Genomic DNA, 19,015 nt, shown 5'->3' with positions numbered 1-19,015 from the left:
CAAAGCCCTGACTCTAGAGCGTGGCCTTCAGTCATTGTGGCTCACAGGCTCAGTTGTGGCGTGTGGGACCCTAGTTCCTGGGCCAGGGATCCAGTCTGTGTCCCCTGCATTGGCAGGCGGATTCTTAACCATGGGACCACGAGGGAAGTCCTGTAAATATCCTTTCTATACCACTGGTAGCACAGTCCCTTTGCTCCAGTTTAATCTATCAGCAAACCTGACCAGTTTGTAATTTTGCTGCTTATAAAGAAATTTTGGGGCTTCCCAGGTGGCGCAGTGGTAAAGAATCTACCTGCCAATGCAGGAGACGCCAGAGTCCCCTGGAGAAGGAAACAGCAACCCACTCCAGTATTCTTGCCAGGAAGATTCCATGGACAGTCCATTGAGGTCGCAAAGAGTTGGAGACAAGACTGAGCATGCACACACACACACAAAGAGATTTGGGTCTTGCAGTGGGTGGCATTGAATCCAGCCTCGTCTCACACCAGAGGCTGCCCCATCCTGTGCCACCAGTATGCCACTGTGTCCCTTCTCTAGCCCCAGCCCGCCAGCTGCCAACCAGCTCTCCAGTGATACAATAGAGGCAACAAAGCAGGCGAGGGATTTGCAACCCTGGGTCTCTGTATTAAGGGACTATATTTTGGAACCCCCAAATATTCTTGGTCTCATCGGCACTGGTCCCGTCTCCCTAGAGGTTTAATTCCATTCACCCTTGGACGTATTCCTGGAGAAACATTTACACAGTAATATGTGCTGCGCCACTTAAAATTGTTAATTGGAGATTGAATTACTTGTCAGCTTTTAAAAATGTAGTCCTCTCAGGTCAAGGAGGAGGGTGTTAGCACCAGGAGTAGATGAGCTATTACATTTTTTTCTTCCCCTTCCTCTCTTCACTCCCCCTCCCTCCTCCTCTCTCGCATCCTTTCTCCTTTCCTTTGTCCCTATTTTAACACTTCTTCCTTCTTCCCACCTTTTCTTTCTCATCTCTCTCTCCCTTTCTGCCTTAACCAAACCTTTATCAATAACCCGACAGATCCCAGAGTGACTTTAATGTCTAAAATCATGGAGGAAATCCAGTGATGACAGTTGCTCAGGAAATTTACAAAGCCCCTCCTGAAATCCTCTTGAGAGTGGAGATACCCTAATGAGAAAGGGGATGGACTCCACGTGCATAGCTGAATTCTTAGATCCACCAGGAATGTTTAAAGGGGAAAAGGTTGGATAAAGTGGGAGAAAACAGCAGCAGAATTTTCATTTTTTAATGCATCGATATGCATCATTATTTTTCGCATTTGCAGCACACAATTGCAAATATTTGCTTATAAGTCTGAGGGGCCCTGATGTAATATGTATATATCAGGACAAAAGCAATCTTTTTTGAAAAAAATTGAGCTAAAGTTGCATCTATGAAACTTGGAAGGCTCGAAAGCCTGTGTGCTGACAAATATCCTGACAAGTAAATACTACACTCATTCAGTATTACACAGTGATTTCATTTGCACAGAACCTCACAATACTCTGCCACTTCACTCAAACGTCTGGAGCACTGGGGAAGGGAAGAAACGAGTTTATCTTGATCTCCAAAAAGGGATTTAAGGGCGAGAGCAGGCGGTATATTAGACTGTTTTCATTGCCTGTCAGCTGGGGTAAACCTGAGCTGTCTGCAGCGTCTCCAGATAAGCAGCCACAGCAGCAGTGGCTCAGGCCTCTGTGTGCGTGTGTCTGTGTGTGTGTGTGTGTGTCTGTGTGTGTGTGTATGTGTGTGTGTGACTGCATTCATTTGTACTGCCTGTGCATCTCAGAATTTCTAAAGGCTCTGCAGCATCTTTCACAGAGCCTCTAACATTGGCGTTCTGCTAATCACTGGCTAGAGGCAGTGCCCTTGATTCCCAGGTCCGCCAGCTGGAATGACTGAGTGCTGGCTGAGGCTTAATTTTATGTGGAGAGTGAACGGAGATCCTCTTTCAGCCTGAGCCCTCATTCAGCTCTGTCGGCATCGACACTCTTCAGCAGGGGACCTGAGATGGTGCCTGTTCCTAGTATTTCATGGCACTGCCTCTCGACTCAGACTTGGGAGGAGGCGGCAAAGTAGGGCCTCAGCAGAGTCCCCTGTTTTGAGTGGTTCCTGTGTTTAAGTGGTTATTGATGCTGATGGGCAGATAAAGCAAGAGTTTGAATCATGTAATGTAAAATGTGCAAGGAATAATTTCGGAAATGGAATGTGGCAAGCAGCATGACCTCTACACGAATGGGTGTGTCCAGGTTGTAAAAAACTGATGAATGAAGTTCACCTACTTCACAAAAATGTTCTATTGATGAGGGTTGTGTACCCCGGGTTTTACCATAGAAGGTTGGTAGGGCAACAGATCGAAGACTGTAACAGTCATTCTGTCTAGGTGGGTCGTTTTCTCTGCCCTCCTGATGCTCATCAGGGTTAACGTAACTGCTCCAGTGCCATCATTTCAGAGTTGGGCAGAATGGGTTCAGCTTCTGCAGTTGGAGCTTTTGTTGTGAAGTATTCTAAAATCATTAAGACCACTTGAGTTAGCCCCGACCCCTGTCAGTCAGGAGCTGTTGTACGCCCTCATTCTCCTGGTGCATGCTGCAAACATATGGTCATTGAAGATGAACTGGAGGCTCCTGCCTTCTCTTCCCCAATTGTTAAGTAGCCATGATTGTTTGCATTTGTTTGTGGTTAGTGAAGCAGGCTTCATTTTTTGTGTGTCCTTCCCCTCTGCACCTGCCCCCACCCCCTACCGCCTACCTCCTGCGATAAGGCTGACCAGAGAGAGCTCTTCGGATACTCTGTCTGTCATATAATTTTTATCTTTAGTTCCCAAATGTAATGAATCCTCTCAGATGGCAAACATTTCTTTAGCCCAGGATGGTGTTCTTGGCTGTAGTAAGCCCTGGTTTTCTTCCTCAGAGGAGAGGAAATGTAGAAATACTGCTGCCTTTTCAGAACAATGCCAAGATGTCAGAACCTGAGTTTCCACTGGTAAAGGGAAGACATGCTAAGTGATTAACTCCTGCTCCTTCCTGATCTGACTCCCATTAGATGTAAGAATATGGGGTGGAATGGGTGGGCAAGGAAGCCTCCAGGAGGAACCCAGTTCTGGAGGCTCTCTTCCTCTTTGAAATGAGCGGGGGCAAAGATGTCTGAGGAAGGTGTATTTGAACAGCTAAGCATCTCTTCGTCTGTTTCAGCCCCTTTTTCTGAGACTGGTTCTTTATGGGGCCTTACTGATTTGGGAGAGGCGTGAGGTTCTAAGTGGTTGGACGTTATCAAGTCCTAGAGACAGGGTTTCATGGGAAAGGAAATAGCATTTCTGAGTACAAAATAGCCCTAGCTATTTTCTTGCTTCTAGGCAGCAAGGCATTCTGGGCCCCTGACATACTCTCTGGGTATCAGATATTCAGGGTCAGTGCAGTGTCTCCTTTTTATTTCTTTTCCCCCTTTCCAATTTTATTTTAATAATTAAAAATACTGCTGATCACACCGAATGACTTCTGGCAGAGAGGCATTCTGTCCCAGAAGGACCAGCTGTGGGCCATCGGGTTTATGACATCCATAAAACCAGAGCCAGATCGGAGCGCGGCCTCCCTGAGTGACAGGGCTTCTGCCTCCACCAGGGTCCCCCGTCATCTGACTGCTCTGGACATTTGCTGGGGGTTGGGTTTGTTGTTGTTGTTTTTTTTTTTTTTTTTGCTCTGTCTTGTTTCCTGGTGCATGTGCGAGTGTGCATGTGTGCACACATTTAAAGATAGAAAGGAAACAGGTATGTAATGCCCTCTGCCTGTTAGAAAGACTAAAGCCATAAAAATAACAAACGGCGTGTATTTGCTAGAATGTCAAAGTTATGAGTTTATTTTGTAATGATGTGCTCCTGCCTTCATGAGGTAAACTGGCCGTGGCGGAGGTGTTATTAGTAATATGGACGCAGTGGAGCAGAAAGCCAAGTGACCGAGAGATCAGTGTATCAGTCAGGGAGAGGGCAAATGGAAAGAGACAGCAGGAGAATGAGAAGAGAACCGTGGCGCCTGGGCTGAGATGAAAGACAGACCGGGCGGAGGACGGGAGCCCAGTGGCCAGATTCGGCTTCCCCGCTTCCAGAGGCTCCTTCAAAGGCGCTGCTGGGCATGTCGCTCAGCTCAGAGGTGCCTGTGAAGGCTTGTCTCTCTGCTTCCCTAGTAAGGAAAGCAGAAATCTGAGAGCCATTTTGCCTCCCATATTCCTTTCAGAAGAGTCTCTTCCACCTTTCCTCCTGCTGTGTAGTTGCTAAGTGAGTGTCTGATTCTTTTGCGACCCCGTGGACTGTAGCCCTCCAGGCTTCTCTGCCCATGGAATTTTCCAGGCAAGAATACTGGAGTGGATTGTGATTTCCTTCTCTAGGGGTTCTTCCCCACCCAGGGATCGAACCAGCGTCTGCTGCATTGTCAGGCGGATTCTTTACCAGTGAGCCCCCTGGGAAGCCTGCCCCTCTTCCCTTTGTAGCTGAAGCTGCATGGAACCCAGGCCAGCTGGGTCCCAGAGAGGTGATGGCTCTGGCTGCCCCCTTCCTCGGCCTTCGGCAGGTCTTGATCCTGGGGCTGACCCAGCCTGTAGGGGAGCCGCTCACAGCTCTGAACAGGAAGGGGCAAAATGGGAATATACAGGTAGAATTCGCTGGTCTCTCCTTTATTAGGTTCTCCCCCAGAGGCTGGAAATGAATAAAAGTAAGGAATTTTGTGTTGTGGTTATTTCCAGAGGAGGAGGAGAAAGCGGAAAGAAAGAAAAGGTAACATACAGTAAGCAGCTCCACAACTGTTACGAGCTCTCCAGGGCTACCGTAGATGACTGGCAATTACTACACACTCAGCAGTTTGCAGGAGTCTGTGGTCAGGCTGCCCAGCTTCCATCTGCTGGGTCAGAAAACCTCCCTCCCCAAAAGAAATTATTAACCAGTCTTCAAGGGGAAAAGAAACCCTACAGTTTCCGAGTCGAAGAATGTTCTTTTTTTTTTTTCTTTCTTTTTTAAAGGAAACTTTATGGTTTCCAATCACAAGTGCCCTTTACCCTCACAAGAGCTAAACTCCTCCAGGGGTGGATAGACCAGGAAATTGAGACCCTGAAGTCCCTGGAACCTGGGGAGGAAAGGACCCAGGAGAAGTGGGTTTGGGCGTAAATCACAGCCCAGTGCCCAGCACACAAAGAGGACTTTAGGCTCCAGGCTGCATGGATGTGTCATGAGTTGCTTCAGGATTTCACTTGAAACATCAAATGTAAAGGGGAAGAGTAACCCTTGGAAAAAATGAGGAGTCCATACCTCTCGATGCTTCTGTTTAACTGAGACTCGTTGCTCGAGGGTGTCAGCAGCCAAGCACCCCCCTTCTGCGTCTGCAGGCAGCAGCGTGGCGTGGCCTGCGTCTCGGGGCCCCCGCGTTACCCACCGCTGTGATCTCCCTCGAGAGCCCAGGATGCCACCACGCATCTGTGGCGGCTGATAGAGAGGGGCTTGCTGGGGTTTAAACTGCAGCAGAGTATGTGGTTGTCTAAAACACCCTTTGTGTCTTCTGAGTTTTCTTTTTAGGACAAAGGTCCAGACAGTCCCTCGACACAGCCCGCAGAGGCCGGGCTCTCTGTCTTGCAGAAAAAAGAATCCATTTTAGTGGCAGTTACGAGGCAGACCTTGCCTGTCTCTCTGACTGGATGAACGCCTTCTCTCTGGCCTGTTTCTCTAGGTCCTCGGGAGGGAAGTATACACCTCGAACAACCAGCTGGGGGGCATTCAGATCATGCACAACAACGGGGTGACGCACAGCACCGTCTGTGATGACTTTGAGGGGGTGTTCACCGTCCTGCACTGGCTGTCTTACATGCCGAAGGTGAGTCCTCCCCGCTTGCTGCCAGCACCGAAAAGCCCGAAGAACCCGGCCTTTTCACCACAGCTCACTGCCTCAGCATGTGAGACTCGTTTATGGGAGAAGGATTGTTTTTCTTACAAAATATTCTCTAGAAGCTGTTGATTTCTTTCTCTTTTTTTTTTTTTTTTTCCTTAAAGCCATCTTTTGCCTCCTACCTTTCTTTAAAAACACCTGTGGATTTCAGGGGTCAGGCCCGCTTCTGATGATTTCCAGCCAGGGAAGCCTTGAGTCCTGTCTAGGCTCAGACCCCAGCTTCTCACTGTGGAGCTTTCCCCTTTGTCGTCGGTGTCCACCCCTCTAGGGGACTTCCCAGAGAGCCTGGGCGCACTGAAGTCAAGAGTCCAATCGCCGCACTTTCTACCAGGCTCCCACGTGAGACTTGGCGAGCTGCACCTGTTCCTCAGGGCCTGGCTCTCGATTGGGGTGCTTCCAGCTGATGGATGGGACTAACAGGCGTGCTTCCGTATGTGGGTCCTGCTCTCTCTGTCTGTCACGGTTGTTGCTGAGTTACGAGTTGTTCACTGACCGCTGTGCTCTTTCCCTCCCATTGCCTTCTAGAGTGTATACAGTTCAGTTCCTCTCCTGAATTCCAAGGATCCAATAGACAGAGTCATCGAGTTTGTGCCCACGAAGGCGCCGTATGACCCTCGGTGGATGCTGGCAGGCCGGCCTCACCCAAGTATGTGCATGTTAGAGGGTCTGTGGCACCCTGGCCCCCATGCTTTCAGTCTTTCCTTCCGTCACTAACCAATTCCTGCCCGATAGCATGTGACAAAGGAAAGAGAGGCCCTGTAGTACCTGGGAATGAGGGAAATCTGGAAAAACAACAGCTCTCTGAAGAAAAAGGTAGAAAACCCATCAAGAGCAAATGAAAAATGAATGAAATCAGCTGTTGAGTCAGTTCTAAGCACTGTAGTCATTAGTACATTTCTTCTGTTATTGGAGCCATTATTACCTAATGGCCGCAAAAAACTTTAAAACAGTTAAATATAAGCCATAAAGTCAAAGAGTGATAGGACCAGAATCTGCGAGCATCTAGTCTGTGTAAACAGACGCTTCATTTATTCTGCGGCCACTTTTGAAGCTGTGTTTCTCCGTTCAGTGCTGTCGGGCCCTAGTGGGGGCGCGGGCTCGCTCCTTGCAGTAGTAAGGACGCTGTTAGTTGTGGTGCCTGGGTTTAGTTGCTCCGCAGCGTGTGGGATCTTCCCAGACCAGGGACTGAACGCAGGTCCCCTGCATCGGCAGGCGGCTTCATACCCACTGTACCACCAGGGAAGTTATTGTCCGTCCCTGGTTGGAAGATAGAACTTTTAATTTGATAGCTATATTGAGCTAGAACAAGCCCTTCCTCCATATTTATCTAATATATCCCTCTGTTTTGGGGCTTATTTTACCAAACTTAAAAAGCAACAACAGGGGAAAAGAGAGGTAACTCCACCTAAGGCAAACGTGCATCCTTGTTTGTCAGTCCACTTGGCGATTTTAACAAACTTTATTTAGCAGGAAGTTCTTTTGTGAAGCCCCAAATCCTCCTGCTACATTTCGAATCTACCTTTTTAGGCTTTTGGGGAAAGTGTTTGTTCTTTTTCGCCTGTTTCTTGCAACTATTCCCTCCCCCACCCCCCCCTTCAAAGGGCTGTATTTGAAAGAATGGAATGCAGAAGATAAATTTAAAAGTCATTGTGATTTTGCTGAAAGAGAAAGAGGTATTCAGGGACTTCCCTGGCAGTCCAGGGGTTAAGACTTTGCGCTTCCAAAGCAGGGTGCATGAGTTGGATCCCTGGTTGGTGAACTAAGATCCCCATGCCCTGTCATGCAGCCAAAGAGATAAAAAAGAAAAAAAGAATTCTTCCTAAGGAAAGCTTAGTAATCCTATGTGGGCACCCCCTGAAAAGCCAGGTGGGACTGTGAAGCACTTCCATATACACCATCTTATTTGGATTTCCTGTTTCTCAGAGATAAAATGAGATGACCATTGTACAAGCTCAGAGAAGTTAAGTGATTTGGGCAAGGTCACACAGCTAATACTTAGGAGTTTGGCTTAATTCGGAAACCTAAGTATAGACAGAAAAATCACCAGAGTAGGGTTGACTTTAATTTAAAACCTTACCTGTTGCCGCCAATGCCCTTTCTTGTTAATCTTAATAAAATTAAATCGTTTTTCTGACATAGAAAAGTCACCATAGTAATCTTTGCCCTACCTCTCATTTTTATACCAAAGCTTATAATAAGAGCCACGAGCCTAAGATATCTATCAGTCATAAAATGCAGGAATTTCTGGGAGAAATCAGAACAAGACCTAATGAGTGTTCTCCTGGGAATAATGCAGAGCCATGTTAAGTGGCTTCTAAGTTCTACTGATGATCTGAACATGACCTGCTCTTTGAGGGGACCCAGTAAAGCCCACCGATAATACCTGTAGCCCTCCAATGACTCCCCTCCATCAACCAACATATTAGGCAGGAGGGATTTTAAAGAAAAAATATTTCCACTTTGAAATGAATTCTGTAGTTCCAAATCATTGTTACTGAAGTAAGAACCATAAAATGATCCAAGCATACGAAGTTAAAATTTCAGTATCCTGGGCTTCCCCGGTGGCTCAGTGGTAAAGAATCCACCTTCCACGGCAGGGGGCATGGGTTCAATCCCTGGTCTGGGAGGGTCCCACATGCCTCAGAGCAATCAGGCCCAGGCACCAGGACTGCTGAGGTCGTGCTCTAGAGCCTGGGAGCGGCAACTAATGAGCCCACGTGTCCTAGAGCGCATGCTCTGCAACAAGAGAAGCACCCACGCAGCAGTGAAGACCCAGCACAGCCAAAAATAAATGAATGAATACAATTATTTTTAACCAAAACTTCGATAACCCGAGGCACTTAGAAGTTTGGTTTAGAACCCTCGTCAAAATCTGAACCCTTTTTCAGGAGTTGAACAGGTGTGTGTGCACGTGTAGATGGGCATTATCCTGGCTATTATTAATGAGAACCACAGAATAAAATGAATTTGTGATAAACTAAGTTTTCTAGTTTTTGGATAATATTTTTTTCATCAACTCCCTAGTAATTCATCCTGCTGTCTCTGTGCAGCTAACACTCGCTCCCAAATCGAGTGACTTCAGATTTTAATTTAGTGGAAGCGTTAAAGAAAGCAGATGATTCCCTGTGATAAGTTAAAGCAGATATCTTCTAGGTGAAAAGTTAAAGTCATTTATTAGAGGAGATAGTGCCACGATATTCTTCAAACTGACGCCCAACACGAGCCCAGAATCTAAACGATCGGCTTTGGGCTCACGATAGAGAGATAATTTTGAAATGGATGATCACATTTTACACGGGGGCCATAGAGGCAAGGGATGTAGAACACAGTAATTACAAGTTTAGTCTTGATAAAACACTCTCCATCCCGTTTAAGTCAGCAGAGGTTAGCTTGCTCGGATCTCCACTTTTAATTGGTTTTGGACTTGGGTTTTTAGGGGGCGGAGGGCCACGTTCAAATTAGAAGACTCACTGAGAAATGGTGAGCTGAGAGGGCAGCTAGGAAACAGCTGTTTGCAGAGGCTTTGATGGGGCCTTGGTCAAACATGGATACCTGTGGAACAGAAGTTGTTTCTCTTAAAGTAAGATGTTGAAAGTCATGTGTCTTGCCAGTGAAGGAAATCCCGTGCACAAGGGAGGTTAATGACATTAAGTGTAGGTATCAGAACCTCCTATTTCTGATACCTTTTAAGAGTATATGGGCATGGCCCTTTCTTTTAGTAGGATTATCCTTGTCAGCGGTAAATAAAGCAAGTGTATCTTGTTGCTTTTCTAGCAGAGAAGCTCTTCCCCAAATTGGAGTCCTCATCTGATCGTTTATATTGATACTTATCATTTGCCTATCTTCATATTTCCATTGAAAGAAAATCAGTGGAATCAAATTTTAAAGTATTACCTGTAATAATTCAATCCTGTTTCCCTCCTTCAATGCAGATCATGACTGTTAAATGAATACAGTTTGTGCTATAATGATATAACAACAGCAAACAAAAGGAAATCAGTGGAATCAAACAAAATTGTAAGCTAAGTTTTAAAGTAGAAATAGGCATTTTGAAAACATCTTTAATGACTCGGCTGCCTTTTGACAAATGTTTGTGGTGTTTCGTGAAAGAAGCCAGGTTATTTATTTAAAAGCATGCAAACTCTGCTAGCTGAACCCCATCGTTTAACAATAAATGATGCTTTCGCTGATAAATGATTCTTTTTATTCAGACTAGCAAATGAAATAGGAGATGAGGTCTGAAGGCAGATGAACATTGAGCTGCCTAATGTTTCCATCTACGGTAATATGTTTAAAAACAACAACAGACTCCCCCAAATAACCCCTCAGGTCCAACCTTCCACTCGCCAGTTCTGGTGTATTTTGAATGAACTGATCATCTTTATTTTCTGTTTCCTTGCTTTCCCTCCTGTAGCCCAGAAAGGTCAGTGGTTGAGTGGATTTTTTGACTACGGCTCTTTCTCAGAGATCATGCAACCGTGGGCACAGACTGTGGTGGTTGGCAGAGCCAGGTAAGACCTCTTTTGTTTTGGAAGCAACAAGATGAGGTGGTTAGATAGCATCACTGACTCAGTGGACATGAATTTGAGCACACTCCAGAAGGTAGTGAAGGACCGAGGAGCCTGGTGAGCTGCAGTCCTTGGGGTTGCAGAAAGTTGGACAGGAGTTGGTGACTGAACAACAATAACAAAGGGCCATATAGGTTTTTACCATTAATTCTCTCTTTGGCTAAATTTTCTGACAGTACTGGATTATAGTCATGCCTGAGGCAGCCTGACTGGAGCCCTGGTTCCCAGTGGTCATTCAGCCTGTAACTCCAGTGACGCATTTAGTCTGAAGTCTGGTTTTGACAACATTTCCTTTTCACAATGCCAAAAGCAAAGCTCTCTGGGGGCCGTAAAGCCCAACCACAATAGCTCACCAGCAACACCCCCCTACCACGACCTTCAAAGAACATTTACTTTTAAGAGTAGGTTCCCAGTGAATCAGACTCATCCACTTCTCTCTGTGACCCCCCTGAAAGATCGGTGTAACGGAAAGAAGTTCCGTCAGGGCATCGAGATCATTCTGCTAACAAATGCACTGGACTGGCTTATCATCAGATTTGAATTACAAAAAAAGAAAAAAAGGAGTTGACCTGAAACAGGGGTAAAATAAGGTGGAATAGTTTGCAGGAATACCTCTATTTTTCAAGTGGGAAATCGAAGTTTCTATTAAATTTTAATACCCACTCTGAGAAGCGCTTCACTCAACAGCGAGCCCTGCACGGAATAATCTGTGCTGCTCGCCGTAACGAGCACCTGCCAAGGCTGATCTTAATCTGGCCCCGCGCCGCGGAGACACGCCGCCCCGGGGACCCACATCTGGAGCTCACCTGCCTCTCGGGGGCAATCAGTTTCCCTTATCTTGGTGAAAAGTGGCACCTGCTCCAGATTCTCAAGCATGCCACGTCAGGGGGAGATTTAGATTCCAGCCTTGAAAATAATTCTAGGCTTTGTGGTTGTCTCCGCCCAGCCGGTCAGCAGACCTTGTGTTGCCAGTGACAAGGAGCCATCAGATGGCAAATCCCACAGACGGGCTCTTTCCCTGTGGGTCTGAATAAGAGTCAGCCTGGAGTTGGCCCCAGTCATGGTTCCCTGGGACTAGTTCCAATTTTTTCCCTGGCATCCCAGGCTTCTGCCTTACCATGGGCTTCCAAGTCCCAAGGAGGATTATTCTTTGTGTCTAGAGAAGTCCCACTGGGGAGAGAGCCCCCCTACTTGGGGGGGGGGGGTTTGTTATAGGGAGTCTTTGAAGGACACTGGGACCAACTTTTTGAGAAAGCATCTCTCAACTATACCCTGCTTCAGTTTTCCCGTCCGTAAAAAACATGCCTGATTTTAAGCCTCAGATAAACCAAACCTTTGTTAATGTCTTTAAGATCCTCCCGTGGGAAATAAGAGAATAATGCTTTCCACTTATGATAGGAAGAGGGCTTGTTCTACGAGCGAGATCAGTCAAGCTTGGCTTCGGTTAGCTCCGCCATTGTTTATTGCAGCACTCACCCTGACTTTCTTTCCATCTGATGAGTTCTGGGCTTCTCACTCCAAACCACATACGCATGCTCACAAGTATATAAAACACAAATGGAGCCAGCTTCTTTCTAAAGCAATGGCATTTCGAGAAATAAATATAAATGTATTCTTCTGGGATTGTTACTGTAAGTGCTGCCAAAACTCATCTTTGGTATGTATGTTTGGAATATGTGTGCTATTGGCTGTAAATTGTCTTTTATTATTCCATGGCACCTTGTCCAGGGACACACTATAAAACAAGATGTAGCATCTTCATGTGCTAGCCTGATAAAATTTATATGAAGTATAATAGAAAACAGAAGTTGTTCTGAGCTGTTTTCAAGTTCAATAAATAACTGTAATACTCGGATAAAGATGTTCTTTATTAGGTCACATGGGCCCTAATATATAAGTTATAAGTTACCGATTTAGGGTGGCTTTTGCAATTACAAGTTTCCAGTTGGATTGTTAATCATTGTGAACAGAAATATTTCTGAACCCCCCTGTGTACCTGCCGCTCGTTGTCTGGTTGTCTAGAGGGCTTTTGGTTCTGATTCAGTGCAGGCAAGTGACAAGGGGGTGGGTGGTCCCCACTCTGGCCCCTGTCAGGCCTCTTGTGATGACAGGAATCCATCTCCAGTAGCCAGAGTGACAACTGAAGACCATCCTCCACGGAAAAGTTTGTCGTGGAGATGCTGTGGGGAATGAGAGGCTATAACCCGCTCCAGCCCCAGCCCCAAGGAATGCAGTCAGAAGGTGAAGATTGAAGCACTTTTTCCAGAGTGAGGACTCACCCTTACCTTGCAGACTCGCTCACACTCACCCACTTTCTCTCTGCCTTCCTGATTTTTACTAGGAAATCTTTATGAGGACCAGGTGTGGGAGGGTGTCATGAAGTACAGATGCAGAGGCTTTGGGCCCCTGAAGAACTTTTTTTAATTAACAGGGCATGGAGATTAAATATATCCTTCCAATATAGATCGCCTGTTCCACCAAGGTTACTTCTGAAGGTTATCGCTGGCCCCTTGCTCTTTTCCAATGGAAGAGGAAGTTGAGGGCTTGTTTAACCACCTCCCGACACTTGGTGTATATCTTTCATCATCCTACAACACGCCTGCAAACTCCCCATCCATACGCCCTGTGGTGAGACCTACTCTCCCGTCACGTCTTACCTGGAACCCCGTCATTAGTAGTCCACAGACAACGACAGCTCTGTTACAGTGAAGTTTCAGGTTACCACCACCTGTCCAACCATTCCCCTCCATCTTTACCAAAGACCTGCTGTGAACTGAGCAGTTTCACTGATTACAGTGATTGGATCTGTGCACAAGATCTCATACACGTACTAGGCTGTTGAGTCTCAATGCAGAGGCTTCCCTGGTACAACCCTTGGTTTAAATTTATCCTGTGCTGGGGAATAGGAGTGACTCTGAGGGTACTTTCCTTCCAATTTACCATATTTACCAAATCTGTGAAGTAATGTTTTACCCCAGGAAGAGTCCGATTTCCCCCTGCCTCTGTATTTGTTTCCACTTCCCCTCCAGCAAGGTGTTGATGTAGGATTGGAAAATAAATGACTAGCTGTAACAGTGACGTCCACCAGGCCCTCACACGGCTCGTTCTTTATCAGGCTAGGAGGAATACCCGTGGGAGTAGTTGCCGTAGAAACCCGAACAGTGGAGCTGAGTATCCCGGCTGATCCTGCAAACCTGGATTCTGAAGCCAAGGTAGGTCACCTCTAGTACCCTGAGTGCCCATGCTTGGGGCTCTGTTTTCCCCGCTGCAGCGCTGTGGATGTACTGGGAGCATTACGAACCACCAATTTTAGAGGCGAGACAGTCAGCAGCCTTGAATGAGTCTAGACCATCACGTGCTTACTTTTAAGATGACTCGGAATGCACTGCCAGCTAAATTCTTAGGTCTTTACAGTGGTCTTCCGGATGCTAGAAAAAACAGTCTCCTTTTGTGGAGAACGTGGTCTTGCAGGAAGACGGCTGAGATGATGCTGCGGGCTCGCTGGTCCCGGGTTCTCCGAGTACACGCATGGCAGAGCTGCTTCTGGAATTGATAAGGACGCCTGCCCTCAACACCAGACGTGAATGCCGCAGTCTGGATTAGGTTTACACAGCCTGACTAGGGGTTGGGGGAGGGACAAGAGGAGGTTATGCAGTGGGGGCCCATGCGTGCCGTTGACTAAGCAGAGGAGGAAAGCTGCACCAGGCACAGAGGTGGCTGCATGTGGAGACTGACCAGGGGGCTTGCTGGAGTTGTGTAGTCAGGTCACCTCAGGTGGCCCTGGGAAGCACTGATCGAGAACGCCTCAGGTCCCATCCTTCCCTTGGAAGCAGTAAGGTTCCCCCCTTGGGGCTAAGGAGGGGCGGGTGGTGGAATCAAGGCTGAAAAAGAGGCATATTTAACAAAGTCCAAGAGCCAGGATCCTTTCTTTTTTATTTCAAAGATGCGGATCTTGATGAACAACTTTGGTTTAATTTTTTTTTTTAAGTTTTTAACAGTAAAACCTCGCCCTCTTGAAGAGATTCCCCCTTCAAGCTGTGTCATTATTTGTGTCTTTCTCTTTGGCTTTTCCCAACAGATTATCCAGCAGGCTGGCCAGGTTTGGTTCCCAGACTCTGCGTTTAAGACATATCAGGCCATCAAAGACTTCAACCGTGAAGGACTGCCTCTGATGGTCTTTGCCAACTGGAGAGGCTTCTCCGGTGGGATGAAAGGTGACTGGTCCGGCCCTGGGCTGGAGGGGTGGGACCAGTACCCTGAACCCTGCAGCAGAGGGTGGGGAGTGTTCATATCACACACAGCCTCTGGTTGTCCTGAGCACATCACCCTAGGCTTTGGGGGGCTGCTGCTGCTGCTAAGTTGCTTCAGTCGTGTCTGACTCTGTGCAACCCCGTAGACAGCAGCCCACCATGTTCCCCCATCCCTGGGATTCTCCAGGCAAGAACACTGGAGTGGGTTGCCATTTCCTTCTCCAATACGTGAAAGTGAATTCACTCAGTCGTGTCTGACTCTTCGCGACCCAGTGGACTGTAGCCTACCAGGCTCCTCTGTCCATGGGATTTTTCAGGCAAGAGTACTGGAGTGGGGTGCCATTGCCTTCTCCTTGGGGGGTTACGGTCTGAGATACCTTCCGAGTTGTAACTGGAGTGGGAAAATTCATTTTTAACTGCTCCATACAAAGTTTCAGAACCTTCTACGGGGGTTATCTAGGTGGACCGCCGTTGGAGGTTTAGTGAGCAGTGGACTTTCTGATGGTCCTGAGTCGTGCTAAGTCCCTATGCCTCTCTTGTGGCCATTCTCTTCGTTGGTGTTACTCTTTAACGCTCTACCCCGACTAAGATAGATACTGAAATTAGCCCTCATCAGGAGAAAATGAACAAATTCGATACCAGAGGGTGATGTTGGTGGCAGTCTGTGCTGTGTTTTATGATGATCCGACAGCAGCCCCGGGCCTGTGGCTCCAGCGCATTAGACCGTGATTAGGAAGGCCCTGCTTCGTGCCCAAACTGCCATTGCCGAAACTCCTCTGTGTGCGGAGCCATCGTGGGTGGTTCTGGCAAATGCACTCTCCCTCCCAGTGTCACAGAGCTTTCTCTCCAGTGGCCAGAGGTTCACGGCCGTGTGGGGCCGTGCTTGACTCAGGGCAAGCGCGAGAGGGGATTAGGGGAGGAGAGGCAGGGGGAGTCGATCCTGTGAAGTGAATAGCGTGATCCGAGGGAAGGCAGAAAATATGTGAGGGAGCGAACTCAGAGTAGCTTGGGGCAGGAGCATCTCCTGCCTTTGAGGGAAGAAAAAAGTGGAGAAGTTATCCTCTTTCAGGTCATTAACTGTGTGTGGAGGGAGTGAGAGCCTTTTGCCAACACCTTTCCTTTCCTTGGCCAGGAAAACCCCTGCACGGATGGCGAGCCTCCCTACCTAAATGTAGACAGCCAGGCAGTTTTTATGGGGTTTTTTTGTTTTGCTTTTAGTTGGAAAGGCCCCCTTTGTCTGCATTTACTGGAGAACTACCCCATCTTGCACTTTCTTTGGGGAGACTTGGCCTATACATGCAAATTAGTGTTTGTATACGTTCCTATTCAAGGTGAGTTATTTTTTGACCAAGATAATAAATCAGTGGAACTACCATGAGATACTGAGAGTCTAGGTTAAACAAGTCAATCCTACACATTTTTATTGAGCTCCTATGTGCAGGGAGCTATGCTACTTCAGAGAAAACAAAAATAAGTCAGGAAAGACATTGCCTGCAGGAGTCAAGAAAAATGCCCTGTGCAGAAAGTTAAACCCATGATGTATAAACAGAACATTGCAGTGTTCAAAAGAGAATGATGCTATATGGGCGGGGGCGGGGGGAGCTGAAATCCCTTTCGTTTATTTTTTTGTTTGTTTTTATTTTTGTGGCCATGCCCCATGGCATGTGGGATCTCAGTCCCCTGATCAGGAATCAAATCCATGCCCCCTGCTTCGGAAGCACAGGGTCTTAGCCGTTGGAGTGCCAGGGAAGTCTTTGAAATCTCTTTCCTGTATGTATGTTTGAGATGCATCAGATTTCCCTTGATCCCAGATCCCTTGCCTGTAAGATTTACATTAAAAGACGCTGCCCAGGTGGCACTAGTGGTAAAGAACCCGCCTGCCAACACAGGAGACACAAAAGATGCAGGTTTGACCCCTGGGTCGGGAAGATCCCCTGGGTCGGGAAGATCCCCTGGATCGGGAAGATCCCCTGGATTGGGAAATGGCAACCCATTCCAGTATTCTTGCCTGGAAAATCCCATGGACAAAGGACCCTGGCAGGCTTCAGTCCATGGGGTCGCAAAGAGTTGGACACGACTGAGTGAAAAAAAATAAAAACTTTAAGACTTGGAAGAGAATGCAAATGTTGTTTTTCCTTAGCTACCTCTTTTCTAGGAAACATGAAAATTCACTCATCCTGACATTACTTAGGAGTTAGTCAGTCTGGCTACTTTGTCCCAACAAATTTAGGGCTCAGAAGCTTGCGATGTGCGGCTTGTAGGGGAAGCTTAATTCTGCTGCACATTTGGCTCTGCCCCAGATTGGCTGCTCGCCCTGTAACCATAAGAGCAACAACAATTAAGATTCATTGAGCTCTTTTCACCAGACACCGCACTCACCATTTTACATGCATTATCTTACATAATCGTCACAACAAGCCCCTCTAAGGGGTGAGTTATATTATTATCCACAATTTACATAAATTGAGACTTTAGGTTAAGTAAATTTCACAAGATCGTTTAGCTAAAAAATGAGAACACAGATCCATTTTACTTCCTGCAGCACAGTTTAGAGCCACGAGCCAGAACAAGACCTACTGTACTATCCCAAGAATAGAATATCTGGGTTCCTGAGAAAGTGTAATTGTCCACCTACCTCCCCTCTCCTTTGGGATGATTGTGACAAGAAACTGCAAGAACTCAGAAAATGAGTTACTGTTTTTTTTTTGTAAAATACACATAACATAATGTTTGTCATATTAACCATTTGTAAATGTATAATTTGTCAGCATTAAATACACTCGCAATGTTGTGTAACCATCACACTTCTCTATACCCCAAACTTTTTCATCATCCCTGACATAAAAGTCTATACCTATTAGATAGTAACTCCCCATCCCCACCCCCATCCCTAATCAAAAATGAATTATTAGCCTGATATGGAACAAGATCAGCTGTGTTTTCTGCATTTGTGGTGCTGCTGCATTCATTTACACATCGCTTAAGACAAATAAGCTTCGGGGAAGATAGAGAACAGTGTGGAGGGGAGGGGAGGAATAGCCTCCCCCCCTCATATTTACATACAGGTCAGGATGTTTCCTACATATTATCTCATGTAAAGGGACCAAAGCTGAGAGTCATTCCATATCCCTTGGGGAGATGTTTGCAGTTTGGGTTTCAATACTGGCTGGGGATTATGCAGGGAGGGAAAATAAACAATTATGCCATCCCTGAGTGCACACAAACACACAGCCAGGAGCCGACTGCACTGTGGGTAAAATGACTCCAAAATTGTGTGTAATGAGTAGGAAAAGATTAGAGACAGCTCTTGCTATGCTGAAAATTGACATTAGTGGAGGGGGGGAAAAAAAAAACTCTTTACTAGTCGGCCTAGGAGGTCTAATTCGAGCAGTAAAAATATAAATAAATAAATAAAAGCATGTCAAGATGGTATTGGTGCTTTTTCTCCCAATGAGCTCTATCTGGCCGGAAGGCTATTCAGCATAATGCAAAATTAAATTATAAAAACTGGCTGAATATTTAGATGGAAGAGCCATTTGGAAGCAGTTTATTTAGACGAACCGGCAATGACCCACAACAGGGAGACATCAAGCGTGAAATTTACTAGAAATTAGCACCAGGGTCCCAGCCTCAGCATGAATAGCTTGATAGGATGCAAATCCCAGTGATATTAAGCTGCCTCACTGCTGGTGCTACAGGGTCACTCTCAGTCGGCTTTTCATGTTATACTTATTATTTTTTCCCAGGACGGGTTATAAATAACAATTAAAAAAAACACATTTATTGAAAACTTTAACTGGAATGAAAGTCTTTTAAAGTCTCTGATTACTTGGATGTTGAAATACCGCACCAGCCGGCCATAATGAACTCATAAGAGCCTTGATGTGTCTGTGGCCCGTGTTCGCCTGACGTCTGCCTTCAGCTCCTAAGATAATCTCGCCCCAAGCCAATGAGATCTGTCTCAGTTTGGAGAGCGTGGGGCACTGCAGAAACACCCTACCACCCTCCTCCCTCGTCTGGTGCATGTGGCCGCGAGGAGTATCCGTGTTGGGTAATAATGAAGGCCCTAGACAAAGTTGGTGCTGGGGTGCCAAGAACACCCTGGGAAGGCTGCGTGATCACCGCTGACGCAGATGGGTTTTGCTCAGAACACTAGAAATCTGCAGGCTCCCGCCTCTCCGAGGATGAACCTATCACTATTTTCCATTCCCGTTGCGTTTCTCAGCTCCAGGAATTGACAGTCAGCATATGCATCGCTTT

The 19,015-nt window shown here is 46.6% G+C and overlaps 1 protein-coding gene across 6 annotated transcripts in view; it reads left to right on the top strand.

Moving 5' to 3' along the window:
• Nucleotides 1–19,015, top strand: part of ACACA (acetyl-CoA carboxylase alpha) — a 288,377-nt gene that overhangs the window by 238,599 nt on the left and 30,763 nt on the right. For all 6 annotated transcript variants that reach the window (NM_001009256.1, XM_042255219.2, XM_060394702.1 and 3 more), the window contains 5 exon segments: nt 5,722–5,865; nt 6,463–6,583; nt 10,352–10,448; nt 13,621–13,717; nt 14,584–14,719. In NM_001009256.1, the coding sequence (NP_001009256.1) occupies nt 5,722–5,865; nt 6,463–6,583; nt 10,352–10,448; nt 13,621–13,717; nt 14,584–14,719 (595 nt within the window).

This window comes from Ovis aries, chromosome 11 (genome assembly GCF_016772045.2).
Source record: "Ovis aries strain OAR_USU_Benz2616 breed Rambouillet chromosome 11, ARS-UI_Ramb_v3.0, whole genome shotgun sequence".
Classification (NCBI taxonomy): domain Eukaryota; kingdom Metazoa; phylum Chordata; class Mammalia; order Artiodactyla; family Bovidae; genus Ovis; species Ovis aries.
This window is presented reverse-complemented; position numbering and strand designations above follow the sequence as displayed.